The sequence below is a fragment of the Rhipicephalus microplus genome, unplaced genomic scaffold, assembly GCF_043290135.1.
Source record: "Rhipicephalus microplus isolate Deutch F79 unplaced genomic scaffold, USDA_Rmic scaffold_133, whole genome shotgun sequence".
Classification (NCBI taxonomy): Eukaryota; Metazoa; Arthropoda; class Arachnida; order Ixodida; family Ixodidae; genus Rhipicephalus; species Rhipicephalus microplus.
This window is the reverse complement of record NW_027464705.1, coordinates 594,900-622,015: the sequence shown is the minus strand read 5'-3', so window position 1 is coordinate 622,015 and position 27,116 is coordinate 594,900. Positions and strand designations below refer to the sequence as shown.

General features: G+C 45.4%; 1 protein-coding gene across 1 annotated transcript in view; it reads right to left on the bottom strand.

Moving 5' to 3' along the window:
- Positions 1 to 22: 22 nt before the first annotated feature.
- The window catches only part of LOC142790850 (uncharacterized), a 53,382-nt gene continuing 26,288 nt past the window's right edge, over positions 23 to 27,116 (bottom strand). Inside the window, exons 4-7 of the mRNA XM_075885386.1 lie at positions 25,351 to 25,941; positions 22,852 to 22,912; positions 4,247 to 4,377; positions 23 to 883 (exon numbers count right to left, since the gene is read on the bottom strand). Coding sequence (XP_075741501.1) covers positions 552 to 883; positions 4,247 to 4,377; positions 22,852 to 22,912; positions 25,351 to 25,941 — 1,115 coding nt within the window. The 3' untranslated portion in view covers positions 23 to 551. The remainder of the gene's footprint in view (positions 884 to 4,246; positions 4,378 to 22,851; positions 22,913 to 25,350; positions 25,942 to 27,116) is intronic.

The following is a 27,116-nucleotide window of genomic DNA, read 5'->3' as shown; positions in this document are numbered from 1 at the left end:
CCATGGTTTTATGAGAACACGCCGCATGACGGGGCTAAACGAGCTTCTACCACCTGGGATTCCTGATTAAGATCGAAGCACACGGGTGTGTTCTTCGAAATGCGGCCACCACGATCGGGACCTCGAGCTTAGCAGCGCGACAATGAGCCGCGGGTCCTAATCGGGCACCCGCGCACGCCTGTGCCGGTGTTGTTTGTGAATATGCTATTTTGCGAGTGTCCTTGGGGGACCAGTGATTTACGCCATGTCGTTCTCACTATCTTGTCAGCATCGCTACTGCCGCAGCCAAAGTCAACAGCCACGTACCGCTCCACCGATGACAGCATGCGCGACGTCTATACGCTTGAAAGGCCTGACCAGACGTGCGTTGCAGCGCGTCAGCGCGTAGACTGGGCGCCGGGCCCTTTACACCTACGGAAAGAGAGAGAGATCGCGCAGCTTCGTGTATGCGCACTGCAGCGCGTACGTTTGGTCAGGCCATTAGGCGACGGCGACCGGATTGTTCTGATCTTGAGGACATGCAAGCTCGCTTGGCACCAGTTTCAGCGGCGCTACCGCATCATGGTGCAGTTGGACATAGCCTGCTTTTGCTGCTGCGGACAGAGGCACTTGAAACCGCCGTCGGGCGTGTCGATGCACGAAGTGCCCTCGGGGCACGGTGGCGGGTCCGTTGCCTCGCAGGCCAGCAGCGGCTTGTCGCACAGCATGCCGCCCCATCCTGGCTCGCAGCTGCATTCCCAGGGCTTGTTGCACGTGCCGTGCCGGCAGCCCGGGTAGGGACAGCACTGGCTGCAGTTCTCGCCCATCCAGCCGACCCGGCATCGACACTCGTTCGGCCGGGCGCAGTAGCCGTGCTCGTGGTTGCATTTGGGCGAACACACCGCTGCGAGGACCGTTCACTCGTTTACCCGGGGCATGCAGTTTGAGGGCTTATTGAGCATTTAAAAAAAACGTATCACATGGTTATTTCACAATTAAGGGGTGCACTCGGTTCGTAAAACCTTTAGCGCGTACACAAGAAACACATCGCACATTTGAAAAGTATAGCTAAGAAGGACAAAAATCGAGGCATCATATGCTTCGCACGAATGGTGGCAAGCCTGAAAGAACAGCGGGCAGCCTTTCTTCTTTATATTAACTTGATTTTTTTTCTCTTCTCTTCTCTCACCATCCACTTCGTTCAACCCGGAAAAGAGTGTTCTTGTGCTTGAGAATGCATATGGCTACCTTAAAACAGCGATTGTGGTTGTGGTATAGAGAGGGTGGCTTCGCAGTGCCATGTCAACAGAGGTCTGACGTGACGGGAAGACTGCAACTTGCGACATACTAGCAACAGCTGCCTGTTCACTGCCAATCGCACGTGGTTCACGTAAACAACAACGATTGAATTGTCGTCCATAGACAGACAGCAACTTATGCGATTTAAGCGGCACACAGTATGCAAGTTCCTCAGTGAATTGCGTTGACTTGTCGTTACATAATGCTCACTGCAGTGGAGCTGGCTTGCAAATGCTGGGCGACAAACTTTATCATCAAAGTAAAACATTTTGTACGTGCTGTCTCGCGTTTGTGTGTGGAGAGCGTTGATAGTGCATACCAAAGAAATGAAAGATGTGGTGCCTCAATATCGTGTGAGTACTCCTTGAATGCATAAGGTGAAGATTGAACAGAACTTTTCAAGAAGAGTGCCTGCATGAAGAGAACTTTTCGTGAGCTAAGTAGCGCTAGAATTACAAGATACGGAATTACACCAGTGCGCTCATAATTGCGTGAGGAGTGAGCCATGCCTAAAAACAACATTGCTTCAAACATTAGAAAAAATAAACAAACGAATTGCTTAAGGTCATGACGCGCTTATACGCAGCTTCTCTTCCCCTTTGTCACGCCTCAACGTGTAACCTGGAGTGGAGTTGCGTGCGGCAAATCCACGCAACTCCACTCCTTCTTGGCCAATTTGAAAAAAAAAATCGTTGATCGATGCTATGAACAGCGGAAAGGCATAACGCTTAATTTTCAATAAGGTGAGAGTAAATTGATACATTTCTAGTGTTCGTGGTCCCAACACAAAGACACATGCACATCACACACATACACCCGCTCTTCACCCTACCCCCCCCTCCCCCCACACACACAGAACGAAACATTTGGGAAAGTGGTCGTCGCGGCGTAGCCCAGTGGCACTGTCCTCCGTTTGCAGGGCCGGCAACGAACACCAATGGAAACGAAATGTAAAAAAAATGCCCCCCCCCCCCCAAAGAGAATCGTGAGGAAATGTGAATGGATTACTTGCACCGAGAGGGCACCGTTGCCGTCAGATCATTCGCCTTCACCGACTTCCGTCATCGCCTTGAGAGGCGCCCAGCCAGCGAACGGTCGAGAATGAGGCGTAAGCGGACGGGAAAGTGAGCGCAGGGAGGAGAGAGCACTGCACCTACCCTCTCCTATACTCTCTCGCCCCATATTCTCCGGTTGCTAGGGGCGAGGATAAGCGCACGCACCCGCAGATGTTGCTATGGGAGAGGGTTTGAGAGCGAAAGTTGATACATGCTAGCGCGCGAACACCACAGACAACGCCGGACGTCTGACATAGCGCGACAAAAAAATGCATAAGCATTTAAAAATACCTTTATGAAAATAATTACGTGTTCCGAAACCTGTCACTGCGGCGTGGAACCGGCACGTGAAACACCAAAATTAAGTACTTAAGAAACCTTATACCATAGACTCTCACATGTACGAACGTCGGTGTAACGAATATTTCAGAATAACGGACTGTTGGAATATTCCCGGAGATTTCGCTATGCATTCTATGCGAAAGTCTTTCTACAAAACGAACTTTTGAATAGTAAATATTTTAGTTGAACGAACCTGATTTGCAGATGCGGGCTGATTCTTGAGATCAATTCAATAAATAAAGCTCTGCGTTCTGCTGCGCTCACGTAACCACTACTTGCCACCCATAAATAAAAATCGCAATCAGCGCCGTAGAGGTAAAGCGGCTTTGCGGGAGACGAAACCTATCCGCGTGCATGCTTTAGTACCTGTGCAGAACTACCATATTTTCGAAATTGTATCCAGAGTTTATCCGAAACCAAAAGAAGGATGCGACAAAGTTACAATAGGATATTTTAGAAAGTTGACAGACTTCGTGTCACAGCAACAAGCTCTACCAAAGGCACAGAAACGTAGACTCTCTCGACTGCTTGTGTCTTCCTGCGCTTGAGAGGCGCCTGTTCAATAGAAAATAACAGAATTCAGTTGCATCCGAGATGTCTCACTTGATTTATGCTGTACCAAATGCTGTACAGTATTATGGTGAACTTTCAGGTTAGCGAACGTTATGTTGAGTGCACTACACTCGTACCCAGTTACAGCAATACTGAAATGACACGAAAATTCCATTGGCATAAGTGATAATTGCTATAAACAGGTTACATGAAAGGAAAAGCAAAATATATGGGGTGGCATTCTTTTGTGAGAAAACTATAATATCGGATCGGACAGATACAGATATTAGTGACGAGGATGACAAAGATGCCAATTTTTCGGACATGCTTGAAAATCAGGATGCTTTCATGGGACCACCAAAATTCCAATGTCTGAAATTTCAAACGATGAAATCGTTCCAATTCTCGACTTTGCATTTATATGGTATGTCCTTTCGAAAATGTAAACCACCGCTGCTCTCGCACAGTAGCAAATTTCAAAATCTAGCTTTGCCGCAGTACGACAACAATATGCTGTGAAGCTACTGCAAATCTAAAGGGGTGCTGGGGACGTTGGGTTTGTGGGCGGGTGTTCAGCAGCTTAGATTTCTGGTTTTCATTGTTATTTTCAAGGATTTGATGTTTCGTAACTTTTAGGTTTAGACACCAACCAGCCTGGATTCATTGTTATAACCGATAATGCGGCTTGCGGGCATTGTTATTAGCGGTTATGCCACCATCAAAAACATACAAGAGCAGATGGTGCAACAGCTTCTCATTCCTATAACCGATATATTATTATAACTGCCATCGTTATAAAAGGGTTTGTCTGTATTTCATTGGGCCCCTTGAAGTTCGCTCAAGTGGTAGTTGACTGTCACAACACGAATAATGTCAAACGCCGCACAGTGACTCTGCAACGCTCATCGTACCATTGTGTACATAACACTTGCATGGTCGCAAGTTGCTTGGTTTCCCGCGACCGCGGGAATGTCGTAGCGGCCGAGTGTCATGAAGAGTTGGCGGGCTGTTATACTCACGGATGTGGCAGAAGATGCCCGTCCAACCAGGATCGCAGATGCATTCCAGCGGCTTGGTGCAGTGCCCGTGCAGGCACCCCGGCAGCGGCTTGCACTGGTCACACTTGGCTCCCTGCCAGCCGAACCGGCAGCTGCGCCCAAATATAGAAGCCTAATTAATAAACTGCACCGATAGAAAACCGCACTTTTAATAGCGAAGCTCACTTTTGAAGTAAAACGTCAAGTGTACGAAAAAAAAAAAAACCTCGATGCCGTTGCTTATCAGCCGCGCCCATCAACGGTTGAGTTTGCAGCACGCAGTCCCCCGGGCCCCTACACGACCCCACTGCGTTCAAGCATTTATTTGGTGGTGGTCCATGACGCTGGCAGCCCCGTCGGTGGCCAATGTCTGCTCAAATGGGTTTTCTGAAAGTAGGGTCTCCCAGTCCTCCCAGGACTTGATACATCCCAAGGCCCGCTGGGGAGGATCTACCAGGGCAGTTTGAAATGATGTGTATAGCAAACGCATGAGGTTCACAATAGGCAGTGCAGGCTGACGTGAGGAAAAGGGTGTAATAGTTCGATGGAATGCGAAGAGAGAAAGAAGAGTGCAAGTCAGTGTGCGCAGCCGCAGCGCCGTGTTTGCTCGCCACGCGAGCCAAGCATACGAGCGACGAGAGGCCACCACGCTTCTACCGTAAGTTCCACAGTGCAGCTTTGCACGTTAATTATGGCGCTCCGGGGACCTTCTTGCGTTGTCCTTCACAAGGTTGGGTTCGACTTCGTCCACGCCAAGGAAATTTCCTGTGATCACTCAAGAAGGCCACGTTAAGCCTCTAATTAAGATCAACCAGATTCGCTGTTTCTTAAGCTTTAAACGGCCAGCGTAAACTTATCTCCTGGTTAAATATATAAACGAGTTTTAAATGAGTGGAACAGCGGAATGTAAGCGGCAGGAACCGCAGTGGTGTCGTGGATATGGTGATCGGCGACTGATCAGCAAGTCACAGGTTCGATCCCATTTCGATAAAAGCTAAATGCAAGAGGGGCCCGTATTGCGCGATGCCAGAGCACGTTAAAAAAAAACTCCACGTTCATCGAAATTTCTGGAGCCCTCCACAAACGGTGTGCCTCACAATCATACCGTGCTTTCGCTATGCAAAACCCAGAATATCGCTGCAAACCCACCAGATGCGACCAGATGAGTGCACGTCGGAATCGGCACAGTCACTGTCCAACATCCGCCTTTTACATTATCTTGTGGTGCGTTGCGGTAAGGTTTTGGTACAGAGGTCGGGACAACTGGTATCATGAGAGTCAAAGCCACCCAGATCAAGAGGCGTTTCGCAACTCTCCTGCTAGGGGAAGTGCGCATACACTGCAAATCATTTCACACCCTTAAGGGTGGATTTTTGAATAAATCACCCATCTTACACCTATTATTTCTGCCAAACTTATCCGCATGGGTGTAAGTTCTGCAATTCCACCTTTCGTACGCCCATTTCTCATTTTTAGGTGTATTATAGGTATATGTTAGCAAATTACACCCAAGGGTGCTTCCTTGAACGTTACACCTATCATATATGTATATAGTTTAGAGCATCAATACATATCACATCTCAACGGATGCAATCAAACCGCATGCCAGAAGTCTGGTGAAAAGATCGATGTTGCGGCATTCGTTTTCATTTCCCATAATTCATTCGCCAAAATATCGTGCTATGTATTATATTTAATAAACCACCCCTATATTATATTCAGAAGATTCCTCACATGTTCAATGACTTAATTCATGGGTTAACTTTTTGGGATTCCTACTGAAAATATTTTGCTGCCGCTTATGTCCATTCTTCCCTAATTCTCACAGAGACATCAGTAAAAGAGATTATGTTGCACTTAAACATAACATGAAACGATTACACACGGTTTTCGACAGGCTATCGTGCGCGCTTTCTCATTTGAAATCACACTAAGTTTTTTGTACCAGAGGTCCTGATTTATTAAAGACGATAGTCTTTTTTGGGGACCTTCAACGCAAAAATTTTGGTCTGCCTGTCTGTCTGTCTGTCTGTCTGTCTGTCTGTCTGTCTGTACATTTGTCGGTTTGTCCACTCTATACGGCATCTGGTACTTGAAATGGCCGACCTCATCTGCAGCGCCCACCAGTGTTGCTCAAGACTGAGCGTTCATGCTTGTGCAATCGTCAATTAAAAAGCCATGATTGCGCATGTCTGTGGCACCATAACAACACGTATATATTCTGCATGTGCGTCTTTTACTAGAAAAAGCATACATTAGTAATATTAAAGGCCGTAGCGCTTATCACGCTGCGCTGACCATGAAATGCTTGCACGGAACAGGGAGTGTTTCCAACGCTTTGCTAACGTGGTGGAATCTACCCGTCGCCTTGCGTTCTACACCTTATCACCTCTGAGATGGGCGGGCACACCCCTATCAAAGCCACACGCTTTGTTTTCCAGGAAGACTGCCAGATGGCGCTCATGTCTCACGTGCGACATGATTTGATGTTCTTTTTCGCCTTAGCTGTACGCTCGAGGCACTCAAACGCAGTGCCTACAGAATACCACTCACCGACTTTCTTGCGCAGAACACCAAATAAATGTCCTGTTCACTCTCTCCACACGCAAGACTATCTTCTTTTGACGACATTTGCAGAAACATGGAGATACGGGGACAATTCTTTACAATGGAGGTCCATATATTTCCTCACACTGAAGTATTTCGCATCAATACACGAGTCCCTGATTTATTCAGTGAGTTATATTTAGATCTATGAACATGGGTCAGTTCAAATGAATGTTTGTAGTATTCGAATTGCCACGGAACTAGGCATGTTTGCAATCAACAGGCTAAGCTTATTCTGATGCAGCTGCTGTGCACGCATGCTGCGCCGCAGGACAAGCTTGACGCACATACGCTAAGCACGGGTGAACTCTTCCAATGGGTCGCACCACTCTGTGGGCACTTAGTGCTCTTTTTATATTTACTTGAAATGCACGCTTGCGCGTCGTATAATATACACGTGAACGATCGTAGACAACACTAGCGCAATGTACCCGTGCCACAAAGATGGAGAGTAGTTGACTAATTGCAGTATTGTAATTGACAGTTGTTACTGTCACGTTACAATGCACTGATAATCGCACATTGGTATGCTCACACAAAATTTAAGACTTGAAATAAAAGCAAGCGCCCTTCATACTTTGTCGGTAAAAAAAGCAAAGTCCCCGGTTCTTGCTGATTGGCAGAGTGTTATTTAAAAGAAGCTAATAGCACAGCAGGGGTGTTGCTAGGATTTATGCATGCAAGGGAACAGAAAGAGGAAAAAAGGGGGCCTGGCGCAATTTGTATGTAAATTTTTGCCTGTAGTTGCATACGTGCGGATCCGAATCGCAAGCTTTCTTTTTTTTTTTTTTGCGAAATGGGCCAAATCCTGACCCGAAAGTAGCTCAAATGACACTCAATTGGCTCATACATACGTTCACGTTTCCTCTAAAACAGTAATGTTAAAACATTATTTATAAATATTACTGTTCTAGAAGAACGTTGATAGTATGTATATGTCAAGGCAGCGTTAGTTGAGCTTGTTCCGGTTCTAGATTTGCCCCATTTTGAATTAAAAAATATCTCCTCAAACGAACATTAAAAAGAGTGGGAGATGTGTCAAATATGGAACAACCTCCTTGCCACCCTTCCCTAACTTTTTATTTATATCTATGTTCCGCAAGTAACAAATTTTGACTCCGAAATGTCGAAACAACGCCGCAATAACGCCTCACCCGGGGAAAAAAAAATGTACATTACGAAGGCTACGCATTTGCCACCTGCACACGTCAGTGGCAAAAAAAAAAGACTTTGAAGCTCTGCTAGCAAATAAATATGTTGTCAAGCATGAAATATTACACTATATCTTGGAGGCTTGAGATAGCTTGGAAATTATATCATAAAACGGTACTGCTATGTGTTTCGGTTTCGGTTTCGGTTTTGAGGTCTCGGGGGCAACTGCGCATCGCCATCGTCAACAGGCAGACTTTGAATTGGGTGGTAACATGCCGTGTGCGTGTTTGCTGCAGGCTGACGGTGGTTTATTATTTTACTATTCACTTGCTTCGTCAGGGACGCGTACTTATACGGCTTGCGCAGTTTAACTTGTGCTTACAGTAGATACAGTACGTGTCACTGCAATCTGTGGCGTGTCGGCTAGTACAGAACAACTTTGGTGCGGCGGAGTGTGTGTCCTCTGTCAACGGCTTTCGTTGAAGCTTGTGCCCGCCGCAAGCAGAGAGCATCCGATCAAGCAATCAACGGACTCTACGCTGGGAGCTACATGGAGAACGCTTTTGGATTTCGTGCTATTGCTGAAAAGGTAAGCTTTCGTGTATGCGAACAACGAAGTGCAGAAGTGCATGCCTGCCTGCCAACTCCCGATTTGCCCGCGATACTCGTAATTGCAGGAAGCGACCGTCTCATGGCGTCGGTAGCTTCGTGACCTTCGCTCGCTGTGTGCTTATCAGCTGCGATGTCTCAACAGTCGCAGTGTTCGTGAACCTCGCTTTGGGGCATGGTTAAAGAAAACGGGGGGGGGGGGGATGTGCCCCGCGCAGATAAACCTTACAGCATTCGGCAGCGGGTGAGAAAACAAAGGGGGGGGGGGGGGGCTGAGCGAGCCGAGGTGGGCGAAAGAAATGGCATAATAATAATAATAATAAAAACGAAGCAGATCAACGGTAAAAGAGGCGCCAGTTGTCAGTTAGCGGGACTGCAGTGGACAAATGGGGCGCGTTGATTACGTGGGAGAAAAAAAAAATCCAGATTTCAATAACTGAAGATAGGGGTGCGTTTTTAATGCGAGTAAATACGCTAGTTAAAGCAACAATTGAAAAATACTTAAACTTTGTATCAGTACCCCTTTGATGCCTGCGCTTTGCAGCGGCGTGACGTGTTTTGTTAAAAATCGTGCAGCTAACCAAAGAATTTATATGTACCTTGTTTGCGCTTTTTATGCCTTGCTAGGTTTGTTTATATTTATACTAGTATATCGTAAATAATCAGGATATAGAAATATTGATCTGCTTTAACAAGGGATTGAACAGCCACACTCAATTGCACACATCTTTTTGCATTTTTGCACCATTGTACTGCGGCACATAGAATATTGTAGAATAGAATATTTCTGTATATTTTAGTGTAGGGTTTTGCGTTGTGGTTACGTATGAAAGCTTAGCCAAAGTGTACCAACAAACACGCACACAAAACTTTCAGTTAGACTGATACAGCACAGATGATAATGGTGTAGGCATAGTTAGCCACTAAAGAACACGCTCGCGAAAAACAAAATGAGGATGGCGACACAGGCGGCTGTAAATGAAAGCAGGCAGACCTAACAGCTCTTGTCTATTTCATGCATTTTGTCTGTGCAGGTTTCATCCTTACGAATGTAAGGACACTGATCCAACTAATGAGCCCTCCGTGCATATATTCCTGTTAGCTACTTCTCCAATATGTCGTGCATTTTTTAAATTACACATATTTATGGTCCAACAGTTCAGAGCTTATTGAGCATATATTTAACTTACTTGTGATACATTATCTGTTTCATGGCTGTATTTATGAATTTAAAAAATTCAACTGCGAATGAGCTGCTTATGCATGCACTCGAAGAATAGGGTTAGCACGTCTTATTTATTCTTGAGAGTAGTCAGTTTTACTCGTGGCCTAAAGTAATCATTTTGTTGACCAATAAGCAACCTGTGAAAGACATAAAATTATCGAGTACACCAAATTTATCTAACTGGAGAAGAAATTTAGAGGTGAGCTTCCACAAATACACAGTGCTGTTGATCCTTCCATATTGGGGCTTGCTCGATGTTTTACACTATTTTCACACAGTAGATTGTACATCTGTGATGTGTACATGTCTACACAACGATCCTTCAAAGTAAATGATAAATATTGCTACTTTTCTGTCTGAATGGGTTTATATAATTTTTTGTATCAACCATTGAAGTGGCCTATTGGTTAGGGTATTCTAGCTTAGCAAGAAAACTTGGTATAAACGCTGAAATTTGAGCTTCCCAGTATATTTCAAGCTTCTTGGTAGGTGCATGATTCAAGAGAGAAGCACTTTTTCACCACCACCACGGTTGTGAAAAAACTATACTCAAACATGGCACTTGCATTCGTACACTAATATGCACAGATGCTTGTAAACGTAAAAGTGAATAATAGTAAAGCTGAAAGTGGAGAAGCTGGAGCTTTTTATTATATGACACATCATAATGAGGTTCTGATTGTTCCCAGTATTTTTTAAATGCTTAGTTGAATGTTGTGCATCTCTTACATGCAGAATGTTGAAAGGAAAGCACACTACGTCTTATACGATGGACTGGGTGCTGACAATGCAGTGCACTCTTCATCACAACCTGAAAGCAGCTGTTGCGGGCTCACGACCTCACTCAAAGGGTGGCAGCAGTGGTGGACGCTACTCATAGGGTGCACCAAATATCTTGTACATTTTAGGAACATTCCTCTGATGGGAAAGGCTTCATCTCAAGCTATGTGTCCTATATACCTATTTATATTTTCAATATAAGTATCAGTTTGCCATCAGATCAACAGCAGTGCGTGTAGAAAACTGTGTACAATGCATAATGTTACAGTTGTATGAAAAACTGGAGATGGCCTACATGTCGCCAGCTTAAAAGGTGGATACACTAATAGGTCAATCCATGCCAAACATCCCAGCTATTTTAGCGACCATCTCAAATGTATTAAAAATTGTGATGATTTACTGCATTGAAAACAGTGAAACAGTAAAATAATTTCAAAAGAAAAAAAATTTCGGTCACGTAGTTGCCTTCTGAACTTACTGGAATATCGTTTCAGTGTGGTTTGTGGGAAGGTAGTTTAAAAGTGCTGCTCATTGCTTCGATACCAAAATTTGTCTACATGTTAAGTACAAGTTCATGTGTAAAGTGTTTGAAGCGCAGTAATATTAGTGCAATTTCACTGGCACATACGCCTCCAAGACTAACAATGTGCTTGATACGACTGGTTGGTGTTGTATGGTAGACAAAGAAAGTGCTTAACAGCGCAAAGGACAAGAAGGGAAAGAAGAAACGAGAACAGAGCCCTGAACAAACAATCAAAGTTTATTGCAAACCAACTGCAATATATAGAAAACAGAATCTGCGCATAACCATGCACCATAAGCAGAATCGCACATACATGCACCATACAGCCTACCTTATCAACAACCGGTCATATAAATGGACCCAAGATAACTAACTTCACAGCAGTTAAGAAAAATTGAGGGTACGCTAACACAGGAAGCACCAAGTTGTTGAATATAGAAAGCTTCACTAATCTCGTGCTCGCGCCGATTTTTATATCCCCCGTGATCAAACACTTGTCGAGAATTGGCTGACAACAAGACTTATTACAATGGTCTGCCAAGTGGCTGGGAAGGAAACCTTTTAGAGAGTTAGCGTACCCCCTCAACCAATCATTCATGCATCGCCCTGTTTGGCCAATGTAACCATGCCCAAAAGTAAAACAATATCTTGAAGAGAATCGCTAAAACACATTCAAGATGGCACGTAGCGTGTTTCTTAGTGCATTCTTCTTTCTTAGGTCCTTCGCTGTTGACCCTGTGACATAGCCCAGCGAGTTTATCGCCTGCGCAGAACACAACTCTTACACCTATTTTGCCAGTGACCTTCTTTAGCATTTGGGAAACTTCGTGTATGTAGGTAATAACAGCCTTGCTAGAATGAGGCTTGTTGAGTTAGCTGTTGCTTTGTCTCTTATCAACCACTCTTAGTGACATTAAGAGAGTCTCAGCAATGGAAGTTAGCTCGGGATTAGAAAAGCCTCCTTGTTGAAGGCAGTGAACTTGGAGCGAGAAACTGCACTCTATCTGGCAGTGACAAGAGCCAGTTAAAATTGCCTTTAGGCAGGAAAAAGCGATGCTTCACTTGACCAGCTTAGAATGGGCGGACGTAAAAAGGAGGTTCTTTCTTGAGAATGACTCGTACCGCCAACATACATGATGAACAAAAAAAAAGCATTTCTACCGTATAATGCGGAATATAGGTCGAGGCGGAATATAGGTCGACCCCCTTACCTTGACCAGCAAAAAAAAAAAAAGAAAAACGCGGAATCGTTCACTGCTTCACTTTAGTCAGTCCTCACAGTCCTCCGAGCTGTCGGAGCTCTCCGACGACGACGACTGCTTGTCACTAGCCGCCTCCCACAGCATGTCGTCCTCGGTGCCGTCGAGAGCGTTGCTGATGCAGCACTTCTTGAATGCGCGCACCACCATCTCTTCAGGCAGAGACCTCCATGCCTCGGAGACCCAACCACAAACTGTCGCGAGAGGTGGCCTGCGCAGCCGGCCTGTCGGGGTCCGCGGGTTGTCGCCAGCCATCCATTCGGTGTACAGCGCACGCACACGGTCTTTAAAAGGTTTATTGAGGACGACGTCCAACGGTTGAAGTGTTGATGTCATTCCTCCCGGAATGACGACAAGATCCGTCCTTCCGTCGCGAAGGCTCTCCTTCACCGATGCTGTCAAATGCCCGCGAAATGCATCCAACACGAGCATGTTCCGGCGCTGCAGGAGGGCTCCGGGCCGCCGGTTCCACACTGTGCGGATCCATTCGCGCATTAGGGCCTCGTCCATATACCCCTTCTCGTTGACGCGGACGACGACATCCCGCGGGAAGGCCTCCTTCGGCATCGTCTTCCGCTTGAAGATTATGAAGGGGGGCAACTTTCTGCCGTCGGCCGTGCAGCAAAGCATAACGGTGAAGCGCGAATGCTCGCTACCGGTCGACAAAAGCCTCACCTCTTTTGCCCCGCGTTCACAAACAGTCGTGGACGACGGCATGTCAAACCACACCGGCGTTTCGTCGGCGTTGCCGATCTGGCCTAGCATGTAGCCATGCTGCCGCCGGAGGTTGTTCACATAGAGTTGAAACTCTATCAATTTGTCCTCGTACATCTCCGGCAGCTTCTGGCATATCGACGTGCGCCGTCGAAGCGCAAATCCTTTGCGTCGCATAAAGCGACGGACCCAATAAATGGATCCCTTGAAGTCTTTCTTTGACAGGCCGGCTTCACGGGCGAGCTCGACGGCTTTTGAGCGAATGAGCTCCGCATTCACGGGAAGGGATTTGGCACGGTACTCGCGGACGAAATCCGCCACTTTGTCCTCGAGTTCCGGGTGCACAGCTCGGCGACCGCGAAACGACGTCTTCCTCGCGTTACACACTGACAGTTTGGATTTTTGGTTGCGCCAGTATCTGACGCTTTTCTCGGACACTCCAAACTGCCGCTGTGCCGCCATGTTGCCATTCACTTCCGCGAATTCTATAACTTTTCTTTTAAACGCGGCGGTGAACTGGCGCCGCGTCCCGGTATTCATAGCTGGTCGCAGAGTAAAAGTCGCCACTCTCTACGAACACGAAATGAACAAGAAAAGAAAAATGGCGTCGGCAGAGGCGTCGGCCCATGGAGGCGATGTCGATGCTGATGCCCAAAAAACATGCGACACTCCCTGTTGCCAGACGATCACTTTGTTTATGCCAAGGGCCGGTATATAGGTCGAGGGGTGACTTTTTAGCGAAATTTTTTGGAAAAAATCTCGACCTATATTCCGCACTATACGGTAATTCTAGACATCGTAGCTTGTCGTCAGAAATAAACTCCGACGTTATTTCTAGTTTCTTCATTTCACACCCGAAAACGTCAAATATCTCATCAGTGGTTCGCCGAGGGTCAGATTGATCGATGCGGTAAAGCTCTAAAAAGTCGTCAACGTAGTCGAACACTTTAACTGTACTCGTGTGATCAAAGTTAGCCATGAGACTTCTTTCATACCGCGCGAGTAAAAAGTCACAAAGAACCGGTGCTAAACTTGAGCCACTGCACACATCTGCACCGGTGAGATATTTGACATTTTTCGGCGTGAAATGATGCAACTAGAATTAAAGTCGGAGTTCGATTCATGACGACAAGTTACGATGCCTTGACTTGGAAATAGTTTTTTGGTTGACCATGTATATTGGCGGTACGAACCTTTCTCAAGGAAAAGCGTTCTTTTTACGTCCACTAATTCTAAGCTAGTCAAGCGAAGCATCGCTTTTTCCGGCCTAAAAGCAATTCTAACTGACTCTTGTCACCGCCAGATAGAGTGCAGTTTCTCGTTCTAAGTTCACTGCCTTCAACAAGCAGGCTTTTCTAATCCCCTGCTAACTTCTCTTGCCGAGACTCTCCTAACGTCACTAAGATTGCCTGATGAGACACAAAGCAAGAGCTAACTCAACAAGCCTCATTCTAGCGAGGCTGTTATTCCCTACGTACACGAAGTTTCCCATAGGCTAAAGAAGGTCGCTGGAAAAATAGGTGTAAGAGTTGCGTTGTGCGCACGCGACAAGCTCGCTGGCCTATGTCGCACGGTCAAAAGCGAAGGACCTGAGAAAGAAGCATGCACTAAGAAACACGCTATGCACCATGTTGAATGTGTTTTAGCTATTCTCTACAAGATATTATTTACCTGTGGACATCGGCCAAACAGGGCGATGCATGAATGATCGGTTGAGAGAGCACCCTCTCTAAAAGGTTTCCTTCCCAGCCACTTGGTAGACCATTGTAATAAGTCTTGTTGACAGCCAATTCTTGACAAGTGTTTGATTACGGGGGATATAAAAATCGGCGCGAGCACGAGATTAGTGAAGCTTTCTATATTCAAGAACTTGGCGTTTCCTGTCTTAGCGCACCCTCAATTTTTTTAACTGCTGTGAAGTTAGTTATCTGGGGTCCCCTTATATGACCGGTTGTCAATAAGGTAGGCCGTATGGGGCATGTATGTGTAATTCTGCTTATATTGCGTGGTTATGTGCAGATTCTGTTTTCTGTATATTGCAGTTGGTTTGCCATAAGCTTTGGTTGTTTGTTCAGGGCTCTGTTCTCGTCTCATCTTTTCTTTCTTGTCATTTGCGCTGTTAAGCACTTTCTTCGTCTACTACGCCCACAAGAACTTAGCCAACATGTGTTATGAATGTCTGACTAATGAATACTAACTACACAAAAGGTATATTTTGAGGAAATAATATTATGAGACTTCTTAAGCTGCTAAACATTACGAGAAAAAATTACGAGTTTCGCAGAATCGTCATTTTCGTTTATATTGAGACCCGATTTGCACTGTGGAGTGTTCCAAATAAATATGACCTTTAAACCTGAATCGAAAGGAAAAAAAAGGTATTTTCTTGTGCCAATTGTTATCATTACATTTTTTTTGTTTTAAGGAAGAAAATAAGTTCTGAACTTTCCCATTGATGAAAATAGGAAATTTCAAGGTGGCAGCTGTCGTATGACGAAATGGGAAGATAGGCACCAATGGGAATGCTAAAAAAATATTTTCTTCCTTAAAACAAAAAATTCAATGATAGTATATGAAAAGAAGTGTTCATTTGCTTTCAATTTATGTATAAAGGTAATTTTTAGTTAAGCCAACACATGGCGTAAATTGCATCTGAGTATGATCAAAAATTACAATTTTGTAGAATTTATGATTTTTTCTCAAAGTTTACCAGCTTGATAAGTCTCAAATATTTTTTTCTCAAAATATACCTTGCGGGGAGTAGGTATTCACTACACAGATATTCATACAAACTGCAGTATTACAATAAAGAAATTGCAAACATAGCACATTTTGGATAAATTCTTAGAAGCTTATGTGCCAGTATAGTTGCAATAATATTACTGAGCTTCAAAGACCTTACACAAGAACCTTTACTCAACATGTAGACCAAGTTTGGTATAGAACGTACTTTTAAAGTAAATTTTTTCACACACACAAGTGACATCCCCGAAAGTTCCGACGGCAACCTTGCGACCAAACATTTGTTCTCTCCGAAATATCCTACCGTTTCACTGCTTTCAATACAGTTAATCAGCACAATATTTTTCGAATGCATTTGAGATGGTCGCCAAAACGGCTGGGCGTTTAGCATGAAATCACCCTAACAGTGTGTCATGAACACAGAAAAAGGTCCTATGCTTATTAAGCCCTTTATTTACCAAAAAATATACTGAAAGTGCCTCCTCTGAGGCACTGTATAGTGCCCTTTTTATCACAGTTCTAAGGGAACTAACTGCACGTGCTATTGTTGTTTACATGTGCAGCAGTAGCATCAATATGTAGTAGAACTTGCTGTTGGGATAGTTGGTGCATGTTTGCATTAAATAATAGTCAATTTTGCGCCAAAGTGACGACCACACAAACGAAGAAAACACATAAACGGATTGGGCACTCATTTGCAATTGTTGATTTCTTGAGGAAATAGGCTGATATAAACCCACTTTTTGTCAACGCTTGTGCAACCTACTCGGGCCGTCCCTTACCTAATCACGCTATAGGACACATGATCGCTAGATACCGTGCTTCCAGCTCATACATGATGAGTGAAGTTTTGCTAACGTGATACCCCTTTTCTTTTGTGAAAGCCCATGAAAATGGCTCTTGGTGTGAATCCACATGAAGTGACATGTGCTCTTGAACGGGCACCGTCGTTATTCTTTGCCGTAAGGGCGTGTTCCCTCGCTCGATCATTGACGCAGCGCCTCGTCGTCTGGCTAACATGTGTCTTTCTGCACGATAGGGGTATTTTGTGAACCACTTCAGTGGCAGACTTCGTGAATGGCCACGCATGCTTCTTTTTACAGCCTTTGAGCTGCTCAGCATGATTGTCAGCGATGCACCGGCGCAATTTTGCTAGTTTGTTAGGGGCACGAACACGATCAGTACTTCATGCCGGCTCGCCACCTTTTTAAGGTTGTACGTATGAATATATAGTATATTATGAATATAAGGTACAAACAGCTGCTAGTGAGCACCCGTCCTGTTCATGTGTTTTCTTTGTGCGGTCGTGGTTTTGACGTGAAATTAACTATTCAATTCAGGCATTCATGTCTATTCACAGCACATGTTTAATGTCTGTAGCAAAATATTACATGATATTTTCGTATTCATATTTGCATGTTCGAGAGAACAGCAGCCGTGCTAATTGTGTCAATTGGATACAATTTCCTAATTTTGCACAAAACCATTATGAAATGCCCAACCAGCCTCAATTATTTCTCAGTATTGTTAATTTTATCAAGAAACATAAATTCCATTATTCAACTTAAGTTTGCGCATCACCGTCCAATTGATTGCTGTGTGCAGTTTAATGTCCTAAAGCCATCATTTGATTATGAGACGCTTTAGGGGAGGGCTCCAGAAATTTCGGCCGCCTGGGGTTCTTGTGCACCCAAATCTAAGGAAATGGGCCTACAGCATTTCCGCCTGCATGAAAAATGCAGCTGAGTACTTTGGCGACTAAACCATCGAGGCGGGGTCATCATCATCCAATCTAATACAGATGTGCCAACCATAATTATAACTTTTAATTGGCTATATTCTAACCTCACAGCAAAAGAAAAGAGTAGAACGGTTTAAAAGAAAGTTCTCCCCCCCCCCCTTTCTATGACGTCCATAACGCTTTTTAAGTTGCTTTTGCCAGAATACGCTTTCGCTCTGCGGAAAAGTGCTTTTTGATTTACAGGACACAAAATATTTTTGTCCCTATATTACTCTGCCATGCAGATGCCATTCAATAACGTGTACTAGTATAAGTGCTGGCCGTCTTTCAGAGTGATTTATGAGGTTTTTGCAGCCTTAAGCGACGATAAAGAAAATCGTATGCCACTTTTTTTCTTTTCGCCACCCCCTTGAGCTCCTCCTTTACGAATATCTGGAATTTCTGGGTCGCCTGTCAAACAGTTGGACAAGCTCACCAAATGCTACTGCGAGTTTTACACCCGTATTTTAGAACGTCCCTTCACTAAATGCTTCACCTTGACTTGAGAAAATTGATTCCAGCGCAGTCTCTAGGCAGAGCAAGTCACTCAATATCAGGGATAATCTGCTGCGATTCTCAAGAAACGCAGCATCATTTTTAGACAAGCGGTGGTGCTGTGCTCAGCTAGTACAAGTGAAGGATGAGATTCGAGTCGAGGAGCATTCGTATATAGGGAGGATAGCATTGTTTGCACTGTGGGACAGTTCAAGAGTGCTTTTGTTGAAATAGCTGCACTCTCGTGTATTTTGAATGAATTAGCGTATGTCAAATAATTTCTACATATACTTTTTTTGTGTGTGTGATTCAGTATAATTTGTTGTACTACTGTAAATTTGGAGCCTTACCGCGGTGGTCTAGGGGCTATGGTACTCGGCTGCTGACCCCCAGGTCGTGGGATCGAATCATGGCTGCGGTGTCTGCACTTCCAATGGAGGCAGAAACGCATTAGGCCCGTGTGCTCAGATTTGGGTGCACGTTAAAGAACCCCAGGTGTTTAAAATTTCCGGAGCCCTCCACTACGACGTTTCTCATAACCATATGGTGGTTTGGGGATGTTAAACTGCACATATCAATCAATGCTGTAAATTTGAAATTTCAAGCTCAAAAATGCTGTATTTGTTTTTCCTGAAACCTGCTCCAAATTTAGATTTTCTCCCTAGAAAAGCAAAATATGATGCTCCAAAATATTGCTCCAGATGATAGCTTGGCTGCTCCACCTCTGCTAGCTGTAAGTGGTTACTCTTTCACCCTGCTTTTGTGTGCCCATTTTATGTTCTTTGATGTTGCATTGTTTCAGGGGGACATATTATGTGATGCACTTGATATTTTACATCTTTAAATCAATTATTCTGCGTGGTTAGTATCTAGTGACCTTGTTAAGCTATTGTAATTTTGCCTATTGTTTTCACTCCTGTATTATTGTTTCCCAAGTATTTTGAATGTCTGAACACACAAGGGTTATTGTGAAATGAAAATGCCATTTTAAGACTGTTTTGTCATTACATTCATTAGAATACCACTAGCCTTGCATAATATGCATAAGGCATGCCACAACACATGCAAACTGTGGCGTATCATTGTGGTAATTGTAGTGTGCATTGATATATTATTTCAGTATATTGGAGAAACAAGGCATGCTGCATTGCACTACTCTTCCTGCTGTTTGTATGCTTCACTGCACTGTGCTTTTGTGCTGCATTGAAGCATGTTAAAATTAGTTCTTCATTTTTAAGTGCAAATAAAGGTTCTTTTGTTGTACTTTAATATGCATGCATTGGTCGTTAGAGCTCCATGCCGTACCATTGACGTCTGATTTCCGGTCTTCTTTTGTAGCAAATGGCATTCTGCTTTGCACAATTGAAAAAGGCTTCTGATTAAGGTACAATTTGTCTCTGAATCCTGTATGTTCTCTGTGCCTAATAAAATAAAGCTTGATTTGGTTTTGCACAATGGCATGACTTTGTGAACGTTGTGTTATGTGTGGCAGTTCATTTTGAGTGATGCCTTTGCATAAAGCTAGGATTACGTGTTATATGCCGTGCTTCATATATGCACCATAAAAGCTGTGCTAAGGCCAGGATTACCACACTGTGGCAGGAGCCACTACCATAGGACATCTGCACATGAAAGGTCTAGCTAAAGGGTAAGCTTTCACGTGCTTCCACGGGGGCTTACTGGAAAGGGGTAACTTTCGAATTATGGTATTTTTTGCATGGGTGTTGGGGCATTATTCAGCATGAACACCCCCACACCCTTTTTGCTGTTTGAGCAATTACACCCCTACACTACTTTTGTTTTTAAGGGTGTTAGGGTGTCATAGCAATATTACACCCTTACGCCCTTAAGATTGCTTGGGTGCATTCGCTTTTACACCCTCACTCCCTTAAGGCCACTTGGGTGTACATTTGTCTTTCCACCCGAAAAAATTTTGTGCCATAGGGTGTAAATTCGGAAATCCGCCCCACGATATAGGTGTAGCCCTGCTTGATACACCCATTTCGTGGGGTGTTGGGGTGTGAGTTATAGACACTATAAAACACCTATATGGGTGTAATTTGGTTTACAGTGTAGGCCGTCGTGAAAAAAGCAAATAGCGTTTATTATCGTTTGAAAAGGTCTTCTCTTTTACGAGTACGCATTACAATGACAAAAAAAAAAAATTGATGCTTACAAGCGGCAATGCCCTTGCGGCAACTAGTGGAATAATCAAGAACGACGGGAAGCGATCCTCGACTCTGGTGTCTGGTAGTGGCCGCCGCACGTCGGCGTTCGTGCTCTGAAGTGCATCCCTCGGTTCAGCTTTGTGTTTCGCATAATTTTGCGGGAAGCTCCACCACGCACCTCAACAATCCCAGCTGCTCTCAAGTTAATTTAAACTGCTCACAAGAAAAGCTATTTTAATGGTTATCATTCATTAACTTTATTGATTATGCTAATACACTTAGTGAGTCCATATTTTAAGCCTATCTTAAGTGAACCTGTGGTACGATATGATATGTATTCAATATAACTCCCAATTCGGACAACAACCATCGACTTCATACCAGTGCTATTTCTAAAAACGTTGTAGTGTGCATAGCGTGTCAAGTCTTTATTCGTTGTGTATCGTCACGGTATTAAAAACCTTCAGTTGCTGAATACCAGATTACTCACTACCACACGTATATTTCAGGTACTCGTTGTCGCAGTGGTGCCAACAGAACCACATGGTATCCCTACAGAGCCGAATGACTTGGTGTAATAGGAATGTCACTCAAAGGATTCTATGTATTCAGCAGTTGTTTGATTAATAACATGAGGTTGTTTGATTAATAACATGTGGGTGATCCGTCGTAGAGTGATCTTTCCTGAATCCAGCTTGCTATATACAGTGATTAAAGTCTACTGTGGATCTTATCCCATTCGAAATTATCTTCGTGAAGATTTTGTGCAACGCTCAAAGACAGCTGAATGGTCTGTTGTTCAAGCACTTTATGTTAGTTTAAGTTTTATGTATTAATAGTGAAATATTGGTCTTTTTCCAATTTACTGATATCTTTCGATATTTCAGACTCTCTCGGGCTGCTTTTCCGCGGGACATTCCTTTCTAGGGCCCCTCTAGCCTCATGGATAGTTGAATATAGAAATGGGGTGTTATATTCGGCTTTTACGAATAACCACATAGCTCCTGCACCGTAACAATAGCTTTGTAGTAGCACACCAGGAGACACCAGCGCATTTGTTTATAAGAAATCAAACACAAGATTGGTTCCTCTGAATGAAAACCACGGCGTTTCAAGTGGAAGCAGCATACATTGAGCAAAAAATCTGGCGCGGAATACAAACCAATAAACGTCCGCATATCCGGTACTCTATGCGCCTACCAATAAACAGACTCGCGATTTCAGCCAACTATGTGGGAGTGCGTAGCTATAGCATTCCTGCAAGATAACTTGAACTCTACGCCAAGCCGTGAGACCCGGTCGTCCGAACGACGGCGCTTCCGGGCGTTACAGTTAAATCACATAAAAAAAATGTTTGTGGCAGTGCAGTTTTATTCGTCAATGTTTCTACCAGAGATAGTCAAATGCGCATTTTTCTCTCGTCTGCTCTTTGTAAATTGAATAACTGTTCTTAGCATCTCAAAATATTACGAGAAACGCGCGGCTGTAATGCGAGTTTAAGGGCCATGACAGAATTACCCTACAATTTTCAGCGAAATATAAAGTTAGAGAGTCTACTGTGCCTGTACTTGCATGAAAAATGTCCAGCTTAAGGCATTTCATTGTAAAATGAGCCCCGGAAGTCACTGGCTGTAAACCTCGGGGCCCGCCATTTCGCCATGGCGTGTGTGACATCATGTGCTTCACGGAGTGCAGGCGCTGTCTTCAGCCACTGTAAATCACTCGATTCGCAATGCCGAGCTGAAATCGTTAGCCAGATTAAAGACGCTCGCAAAACAAGCGCCATGGCTTGTTATGTCACAGCTCGCGACCGCACCAGTGCCGTGCTTGTAGAAATTCTCGTGTGTTTATATCTCGCGTGTTAATAGAAATGCTCGTTATAGACCAAGTTTTCGACCAAATGTATTAAAATTTCGCCAGCTTGTTTGTGAACACCCAAGGGTTAATCCCCATAACACACATTATTATCAAGAATCGGGTGTCATGGCACCTTCAGTCATTTTTACAAGGAAAACCTTTCGCCCAGTTATCTGAGTTTCACCAAGTTGGATAGAGTTAGAGCATATACAGTAACTCTAAATTTAGATACCTTACAACCACATCTGGCGACAAAAATTTCAGGTTGGCTTCATATGACTACTTTCTGGCTACGGTTGAGTTTCTGTTTGGCGCATCATGCAGCCATTTATTCTTGTTATTTGCAGATATATTATGCTACTTCTAAGCTTTTCTGTCACCTTCCCCATGCCAGAAGGCCGGTTCGGGGCAGCCCAAAGGAACGCTACTTGTGCGCCTGCAAATAAAGAGTTGCGGTGACATTCGAGGGCGCTATCTGCGACAGTCTTGTGCTGCAAGGTCACCGAAAAGATGACCTTGTTTCTGCACTGGAGACTAATTGTCCTGTGCACAGACTTTGATAGTGCTTCGGCAATAAAGTTGGTCATAATATTGAATGACATCTTCGGCCTTGGATTGTGGCTCTTATTAAAATCCATCCAACAGCAAGCACAAAGATGCCGCAAGGAGAACGTACCTGCATTGTCCTGGCTTTTCGCAGTAGCCCCGCGTTGCATGACATCCTTGACCACACATGGCTGTAATGGAAAGTTATGTTAATACGAACGTTTTATGCCTAACAAGGACACAGAGGAGAACATTGTGGCTTACAAAGTGCTGTAGGCCCACTGCTCATGCAGTTGAAGCAATAAACGGGACACTTAATAAGATTCCATAAGTTACGGGCTGTATTTCGGCTTATCACAGCCCATTTTGCTCTTCAACGTGTGTTTGTTTCCATATTATGTACCGACGCGGCCAAGAAGCTGTTTGTTGTTTCCTGTAATTATATTGCCTGACGTGAACTTTGGAGTTAAGGCAAGTTTCAAAGTCATAATTAGAAGAATGTTGCGCGCAAGTTTATTATTGATCACTTCGATTATGATAAAAGTAATTATGTCTATTGATATCCTAAAACTTGGTGGCTTCCGAAATCTAAACCTTTGTACCTGCTTTAATAGCATGCTATTAATAAAAACCGCCACAAAATGGAATGTTCTGCAGAGATGCGAGACACGAGTCAAGAATGATCATGGAATGCGCGCCTAACTAGCAAACACGATCAGAAACGTAATAGCACGGAAGCGAACACAAGGGATGCAGACAAAGCGCAATTGGCCCCGTATCTGCCTTGACTGGTCTCCCGCCAAAGGGAACCATTCATGGATATAAAGCTGTGGGAAAATGGTGAGAGGCACCCATAGAATCTTGTCTACGTTGCCTTAAGCAGGTGCACCACAATGCAGAACTGCTACCTGACTAACGTTGCCACTGACCATCGCTTGATGCCGGCGAGCACCAGCGTGGCCGGTGATGACTGCAATGCGTAGCTAAGGCGTTAACGATCACGTCTGCCAAAATTTGCAACGCTAAGCGCCGCGGAAATGGGTCAAATTTCAAGATGAACGCTGCTCCCCGTTCCTTTTGCGGGCGCTCGCCCAGAGAAGAGGGCATGACGTGCGCGTTGCCAACAGTGGCACATGGCATGGCGAAAATTATTTAACACGACATGCGCAGTTTACGTATTTGTTGCTTGAAGTGATTAGTAAAACTCTAGACAAATAATGAGACGCAATAAGGGAATGTGAGCGTTATTGTTTCTTTTTTTTCATTTTTTTGCCCCGTTAATTGCAACGAGATGCGGGGCTAATGCGCCAGCGTTTCGCACTCGTTCGTGTCCTCACGGTTAGCGCATCGAGCAGACGACAGCCGTGGAACGCTCCTGCGCGTTCGCGCTTTCATCACCTTTCTTTATTTCTCTATGCTTTCATTGTGCTCATCTATTCTACCGCGTCTAAGCCAGCGCTTCCAAACCACCCCGCATCAGGCACTGCGCCGTGCTCCCGACCGGGTTGCAGAAATTAGGTGCCTTTTCTCATCTTCTAACCACTACCACCACCACCAACCCGCACAAACAGGCAATAGACCTGGTAAAAAAATAATAAAACCGCTCACGTGCACGGGGTTTGGGCTTGTTCGGGCACGTCATGCGCACGTGACTTGTTCGGATGCGCAGAGGGTAGGGAAGTTATTTGGCTTGCGAAGGCTACGCCGAGGAGCGGCAAGGGTTTCGAGCTATTTCGAGCTCGCCTCATCTCATCCTCACTTCGCGCCGCTTGGTGGTGGTGTAACTTTATAGCCCAAAAAAACGGGTCCTAAAGGACACTCGGCTAGACGCCGCTTCATAAAAAAAAAACAGTTTTTTCAGCTTTTAATGAACCGGTTCAAAAATTTTTGTGGCAAACGTTCCTCATCGGACATCCAACAGCCTCCACGGTCTAACTAAAATTTGGTATGGTACTTGCTGAGTGGCCCTTTAACGCACACGCTAGAGACATCGAATGTGATTCCGTGCAAACCAAAGCAGACGCGTTCCGTCTCACGGAAACGTGGAAGCCGCAAGACCGACGATCAACGGCTACGAACAAAGCAGGCGCGCTCTGTCTCAAGGAAACGTGGAACGCGTTTACACGGGGAGCGTAGGGGAGGAGAGGGGGGTGATCATGCGCAGCGTAGGTGTGGACGCCGCACTGCTGAGGAATAGGCACTGCGCCGTGCTCCCGACCGGGTTGCAGAAATTAGGTGCCTTTTCTCATCTTCTAACCACTACCACCACCACTGCTGAGGAAGCGTTTTGTTGCTTTCGCCAGCGACTCGCGAGAGCGAGGGGGTGCGTAGGAGAGGAGAGAGGGGAGAGTACGCGCATGCGCAGTAAGAATGGTCACGCCGCACACCGGATTTCATTCCGCCATGAACTGCTCCACATCTGAAAAGCTCAGTTCAAAGTAGCGTTTGTTTGCGTCCCTTGTTTTCTCGTCCCCTGTGTTGGCTTCCGCGCTATTACGTTTCTGATCGTGGAGTACCCGCCAGCCCAATCCGCCACCCTACACGGGCGGGTTTCGGCAACCCCGTATAAAGGGCCGCATAGTCGTTGGGCTGGGCATCGGAACAGCTAATGCCACGGGTGAAAACGTACGTCGGTTGCAGAAGAATCCGTCCCAACCAGGCAGGCAGTTGCACTCGAAGCTGGCGTTGCACGCGCCGTGCACGCATCCGGGCATGGGCGTGCAGCGGTCGCAGCGAGCCCCTTCCCAGCCCATGCGGCACAGGCACTCTCCGGGCTTCTCGCAGAAGCCGTGCTCGGCGTCGCAGCCCTCGGCACACACGGGCCTCTCGCACTCGGCGCCCGCCCAGCCGTCCATGCACTGCTTGGCGCCGCCCTCGAGGCAGCGGAACCGGGAGCCCGGCTCGTTGGGTTCCGGACAGCGCTCGCTGCAGTTGGCGCCCGCGTAGCCCTCGACGCACGTGACCCGGTAGTCGAGCTCGAGACCCGGGAAGCTGCGATGCTGCCACTCGACGCCGACGGCGAGGAACTCGTGCAGCACGAAGCGCCTCACCAGCGAGCCCAGCTCGGGCTTGTGATGGTGCTGGTCGTCGGTGCGTCGCTGGATCCAACGTTCCGGGATGTCGAGGACGCGACTGGCCAGCTGGAGAAACCACTCCGAGGCACCGAGGCTTCGGAAACGGTCCACCAGGGGACGCCGCGTGCGATGGTCCCGTCGAAACGCTGCGTTCAGTGCGAAGCTTTGAAACACATCAGTTGCTCATCGGTAAAAGCATAGTACAAAAGCATGCACCACGCGAAGGGCTTTTCTAAGCTATGCACGGGGGTCTTGCATGCGCCGATACATGCTTTCACAACGTATATTAAGAGAAAGCGGGGTGCGGCAGGGTTCAAGGTGCGGTTATCACGTTGCTAACGTTGCCATTACGCAACATTGCTACTTACGTCACCTCGTAGGAGCATATAACGTTATACCAGCACTTTCAGCGCTATGCGACCTGCACAACATCCAGTTGGCTTTTTTACTTTCGACATACTCGTCGCGCACATCATGTACTGATTAAAACTACCATGTGCGCCAGGGGAAATAACAATGTGTTGGAAGTAAACGCTCCGCGAAATCTCGTGTCCTTAGACACCCTTTGTAATTTATCAAATCAGTCCTCCGGCATTCTGCAATGTGGCGGAAGATTTATGAAAAAGTGGCAACCAGCCGAAGCAAATCTATGCGGACGAAATTCAGTCTTTTTTGTCAACTGTTTCTTTCTGGTGATGCACCCTCGTGCTGAAATACTAGTGGTTCAAGAAAAGATGGAAGCGTGAAGAGATGAGAAACCCTCGAGTTGCCATTGCCTGGGAAAACTTGCCGAAAAGCTGACCCCTGCAATATACCAGGTTCAAAAATTGTCCCATCCATGCAATTTCAATATGTCATCCCGATCGGAAGTATTTCTACAAGGTGTAGGCGTCTTTTTTTTTTTCAGCATGTTCTCCAGCCCATTCACATACGTACAGATCAAAGATTCCGATATTGATTGAATGATTGATTTGTTGGGTTTAACGTCCCAAAACCACTATTTGATTATGAGAGACGCCGTAGTGGAGGACTCCGGTAATTTTGACCACCTGGGGTTCTTTAACGTGCACCCAAATCTGAGCACACGGGCCTACAACATTTCTGCCTCCATCGTAAATGCAGCCGCCACAGCTGGGATTCGATCCCGCGACCTGCGGATCATCAGCCGAGTACCTATGCCACTAGACCACCGTGGCGGGGCCAAGAGAGAGAGAGAGAGAGAAAATTTTAATGCGGAAAGGCAGGGAGGTTAACCAGAAAACATATCCGGTTTGCTACCCTGCACTGGGGAAAGGGTAAGGGGAAAGGGAGGAAGAGAAGC